The sequence below is a fragment of the Mizuhopecten yessoensis genome, unplaced genomic scaffold (genome assembly GCF_002113885.1).
Source record: "Mizuhopecten yessoensis strain PY_sf001 unplaced genomic scaffold, ASM211388v2 hete_36180490, whole genome shotgun sequence".
In the NCBI taxonomy this organism is placed as follows: Eukaryota; Metazoa; Mollusca; class Bivalvia; order Pectinida; family Pectinidae; genus Mizuhopecten; species Mizuhopecten yessoensis.
The window spans coordinates 1-5,907 of NW_018485557.1; the positions used below are offsets into that span (position 1 = coordinate 1).

The 5,907-nt window shown below is 36.6% G+C and overlaps 1 protein-coding gene across 1 annotated transcript; it reads right to left on the bottom strand.

Moving 5' to 3' along the window:
• Window positions 1–351: 351 nt before the first annotated feature.
• On the bottom strand, window positions 352–5,880 carry LOC110444841 (protein arginine N-methyltransferase 1-like; the record flags this gene model as incomplete). Its single annotated transcript, XM_021489197.1, has 5 exons — window positions 352–2,110; window positions 2,759–2,883; window positions 3,978–4,244; window positions 4,630–4,717; window positions 5,683–5,880. Coding segments are annotated over 5 exons (762 nt in total), but the record flags the coding sequence as incomplete, so codon positions are not given.
• Between the last annotated feature and the right edge of the window lie 27 nt (window positions 5,881–5,907).

A 5,907-nucleotide genomic window follows, 5' to 3' on the forward strand; every position in this document is an offset into this window, starting at 1 on the left:
CAGACCACAACATAACACCGGAAAAACTGGATTGGAAGTAATAGATTAGACGAACATGGATTCCGGAAAGGATGTTGTAGTATTATACATATTTAGTTAATGATTAAATACAATTATACTATTATCTTCATTGTATGATGTCATCTTTTGTTAATGTTAATTAGTTGTCATTGTTTAGACATTTGGTAGACACAGAATTTTCATCTGAATACTCCCACAAAGTCACATAATCCCTTAGCGATTGTGATAAGTTTATAATGCATGATGTCACACTGTTTTATAAACTGGGTCATGATTACGGGTAAGAAGCATTTCATCGATTATAGTAAAGAAACACAAACAAACAAAAAAGACACAAATCCTGTCATCAGGTGAAGTGTTTACTGACCCTGGCATTTAATTAGATCAGTATCATGTTTGATGATTATTAACATAGTTAAGACAAACTTATAATTAAATGCAACAAAAAACAAAAATCACTAGTTTAAAACATCTGTAATATTTTTTTCTATTTCATTTACAGTTAACAGCTAAACTCTTTCTCATTTACAGTATTGTAAAGGGTTACAAAATGGCAGATGTTACAGCACCACAGATTGGTGGTTTCTGACCAATGAAATTCCGCTTTGCATATATGAGTAAAACCTGCTTCAACATGCTCTCATGAAAGTAGCATTACCCCTGATGTTCATTTCAGCAGGGATGCTTCAGACGGTTGCGTAATACCCTTCCAAATACATGTCATACAAAGGGAACTTCAAAACATTTTTTGAAAAACGATAATTTCAATGCAGCTGTGCAGAAGTCCACGAGTCCGGCTCATCCGTGTCACACTATCATACTATATCACAACATTCTAAAACACTCGTGCATGCACAACATTTTCAGGACATTCTTAATACCAAACACACACTCATACAAGCTTCGCCGAACACAAGGATAAAACACAACTGCAGATCACACGTCTAGACATCTACCCATGCTATTAAATCAAATTTTGCAATTTGAAGGAAAGATATTACAAGAGATGTCTAGGCGTAGGACTTTTTAACATCGCAAATATAGTGTTGACTTGAGAGGAAATTATTCACGTTCGACTCAAAACAAATGTACAAAATGTACAGTAAAGTGCCAATGCTAATAGACTTCCTAACAAGTCCTGATGAACACCATGCACCAACTCGGCAGTGAAGGACCAAGGATAATTTGGCACGTCCACTAAAATTTGAACTAGATTTGAAATGTTCCATTACATCAACTTTTCCCTGAAAATGTCTTCATCATGTCTCCAATACACATTAATTTTTTCATCTTCCTCAGCAGAAAGGGATCTCCATGAAAGTCACAAAAGTTGAAAAAAAATATATATCTTTGTTCGTGTTTTAAGGTTTTCCATATTAAAGACACCCAGCAGATGGACAATGGTTGTGTCCCTTCCTTTACTGGACAGGACTACCCACTAGAGGGCAGTACCTGGTAGGTACACAATACAATGAGTTCCAGACTACAAAACAATGTCACAGACGACAAGCAGACGACCAACCAGACTACACCAGCCTTTAGCAACATACAAGATCCTTTCATTGCAGTGCAATAAAAGAAAACACAATGGCAAACCCTGTATTTTTCCTTTAAAAACGTCAACCTCTCCTATATCAAGTTGTTCTACCCTCATGTCTATCTAGTTGCCATTTCTGTAGAAGTATTACATCTCAAATTTAGGATAATGACATTTTTTTCAGTTTCCACTGAACATATGGTTCAATGTAACAATGCGCAGATCTATTCAGCTTCATCCGAACAGAAATCATCAGCCAATATTATATTCAGTGAAATCAAGTATAAGAGTCAGTTTTGTTCAAAACGTAGCATAAATCAGGGACTTCTACAAGACCACTGCCACTCTCCTCCGCATGATTATGATAGTGGGAGGATGCTGTCTGTAGTCCTCCACACAGTCCACAAAACCGTGGACCGTGAAAATGGTGGAATAGCTGTTGCCATGTCCTTCCTAGCGTGAACCTTCCTACCTCATCCTGTACGACATAGACTCATTCATCTCGGATAATTCACCCTTAAAATCCACATCAATCTTTATGTCCAGATCCCTCTGTGGAAAAGGAGAGCAAATGAAAGTTTACACATGTTGAACTGAATGAAACAACTTTGACACGACAAAACACAAGATTTTTAAAACCAGCACAAGAGTTCAGAAACAACTTGACTTCGTAAAGATCAGCATCCATTTTATAAACAGATAGAATAGATGGAGGTTACTGTAAATATGTAAATACTTTTTTTGTTGACTAAATGATTGTGAAAACACAACAAGGAACATAATGAAACCTTGATATCAAAAATGTACCTTTTAGCAACATTGTCTATGTAAGAATTTCCACACAGAAAATATTTGGAGGTTTCGCCATTTCAATAATTTATTTACACAACATTTTAATGCATTCATACTTATGTATACAATGATGTATATACTTGTATGTTTTGTTTGGAGTTACAAGAGGTGAGCGGCCCTGCTTTCAACCCTTTAAAATATTGGTCCTCATCTAGGAGGGCTTGCATAGATCATTAAAATTAAATACACCCAATCAGTAATAATTCATTTTTTTCATTTCACTAAAACTGTTTCAATTAACTATTGTCTTGTTTGAATACATAACCTCTCTCTCAATTTCAAATATCAGACACAGCAAAGAAAAATTGAGTCAGGTGAAACACAGACATCCTAAATCTGTAAACTTACTGTGTTCTTTTTGTTGGGTTCCAATGCAATGGTGCCGAAGAGTTCTTCTCCTTTCTTAACTGTCAGATCCAGCTGGTCGAAGTAAAACACAGTCTGCTTCCAGTGAGTGTAGGGGGCCTCGGGAGCTGGGAAAGGAAAATATCTCAACAGATTAGTACTTGGAGTGGTCAATAGTACAAACAGACACTACCCTACTGTTAGGTAGCTCTAGCCTTTTTAAAAGTTTCGATCTCAAGTAAACATGCACTGTTATGACACATTTTAAGACATACATATTTCACTTTTTTTCATATGGGGATTGCATTATTGTGAACACTGCCTCCTGATGTTGATATTAAGAAGATGGTCAACCAGATCTTCATTGACAATACAGGAAAAGTTTCTTCAGATAAGACATTTTATTTTGCTGTTTTACTAATAAACAGTAGATTACTGTTACCATGTTGTATGAAATATGTTCACGTACTCAACCCATCACAGGTATCCATTGTTAAGTGACAACAGAAAGTGTTTCATAGGGCAAGTACAGTGAACATATTGTTAATATTCAAGATCAGAAGAGATTGGCAGATGATAATGCCCCCGCTAGTAGTCGAACCCAAGACCTCTGGCTTACTAGTCTTAAGCTCTATTTTGTCAAATCTCCCGGGTCCCTACGTGGGAGCAAATGTAACAGAGGTCATTATTTATTCAAAGCCTCCACTAGGAGTCGAACCTATGACCTCTGGCTTACTAGTCTTAAGCTCTACCGAATGAGCTGAAGAGAAATTCTCTCTCGCTGAGTCGGTAGGGAGCAGCTAGTATTTTACCAGGGTGACATTTATATTTAGAATTTCTTCTTAAAAGTCAATTACTGATGCAAATTTAGCATTTCTCAGAGTTAACAAAGCTGCCTTGATGGTAACTTCTGGGATAAATAAACATAAACAAACTTCATATATTTATATGTTACAAACAATGACGAAATGAACTGTCAACTTGTATTACAGTTATCACTCTTGTTGACCTGGGAGGCAGCTAGCATTGGAGTCTTAATGGGGGAGGAAACTGGAGAAAACCCACATGGTCTGGCAGGTGACCCAATACCTTTTCCAATTGTGGAATCTAACCCAGCTGTCTTAGTGAACAGCAAAAGTGTGCAATACACTGTGCCACCCAGCAACCAAATAGCTTAACCTGGGATAGCTTGACCACTGGTCAGTTTACAAGCAAGTCTCACCTGTGGAGAAACCTGTTCTCTTGTGACACTTTGTGAACTCCATGTTGAAGAAAGTGACCAGTGCATGTACATAGTCGTTGCGGCGACATTGGAGGTGGAATGGAGCCTTGAAGGTGAGGTCGTCTTCCGTGACAGTGTAGATGTCCACCTCCTTCACCAGACAGGAGTTGGTGATCACCTGTTTGGGGTCGACAACGTCCACCAGGGGCTCCGAAATAGCCACTTTACGGATCACACTCATATCAAAGCCATACACTGAGTCCCACCCTGTAAAGAACAAAGTTAAAATTCACTAACAATTGATGAAGTGTTACCAAAAACTCAAATAACAAGGGATCAGAAAGGAAGTTCCATGGGGATCATCTTTAAACATCAAAGTTTTTGTCCTTAGCATTAAGGAACTACTTCAATCAAGTTTAAATATCTTAACTCTATCTGAAGACACAAAGTTCAAAATGCCGCTTAGAGAAATATTGACATTTGTTCACCAAAAAATCATGATCAGTACAATATGTTATTATTTTAAAGTGTTTTAACGTAATTGACATGAAAATTAAATTTGTTACAAATGTGAAGTTCCAAGATAATATTATATATCAACTCGTACACTGTTCTTGGGGAAAATGCTGAAATAAGAGTAAAGGTGACTTACAGTTGATCTTCTCATCCTTGTACTGTCTGTCCTCTATGGCACAAACGTACAGCACAGCTCTGTCGGGGAAGATCAGGCCACCAGGTTTCTGAGGAAACACAGCATATATATATATTAAGAGGGCTACAGTTTCAATCCAGAAATTCAAAATTATTTCATAGCTGAAGTCTTAATCTGTGATATTCTTTCAGCATAGGACTCAGAACTCCATCATGAAGTATGGTCAAAAGGAACATTAGGTAAATGTTATTTAATGTAATTAAGGTAAATCTTCAGAGTTTGAACAACGTTTTAACGATAAAAGAATAATTCTCTATCTAGTGATAGATTGAACCAAGCTAACTGATAAATTTTCACATGACAGTTATTAATTATTAAGTAAAAGGTATAACTTATGATGTGCGACTACTATCTATCTATCTTCCACATTGATATTCCGATACCTGATTATTGATCAACTTCAAAACTCGAAAAAACATGTACTGCTTTGCAGCCTACAGGCCTCTTGCTTCTTAATTGAGTGCAAATTGAACTTGATAATAGATTACAAGTACATAAGTAACATATGAAAGATGTATGTAACATTGTCCATCTCCAGATTTACAATATCGTAATAGGCTGTTGTTGTAGAGTATCAGAGACTTGATTGATTTCTGTCGATGTCAACTCAGACTTTTGTGTAATTTGAAGAGAATTGATGATATACGTTTAATTTTGTTCCATGTGATGGAGGTTTTTACCGTATAACCCATATTAAATTCATATTATATTGACAAATAGGTCTACAAATATATGAATTGTTCATATTTTCTCAAGACATTGGTCTACTGCTTATCATGAACAAAATCTAAATATTTATTTCAGATGCCATTTCTCTGTCCAACACAATTCCGTACATTTAAGGAAAAAGTAACCCTTTTATCAGTTTTTCAGTACCAGATGTCAGCAGTAAGTAACAGAACATTACAACTTACAGAATTGAATTGAATTATAACTGTTCTATCTGCTATCCAATTTATAAACAAAGATGACCACTGTACTGGCCATACCTACCAGCCACTTGTCACGGGCAAATATCACAGTGTTCAACATGGACTCGTAGAAAAGACAGTAGCCCATCCACTCGCTGATGATGATGTCAACTTTTTCAATACCGTCAGGCAGGGTAACCTCCTCCACCTTTCCTTTGATCAGGGTCACAGCTACAAGATATGACATGCACTTAATTATCTCCCTATGCTCAATGTCTGGACTACAACTTGGGATAAACACTGAATT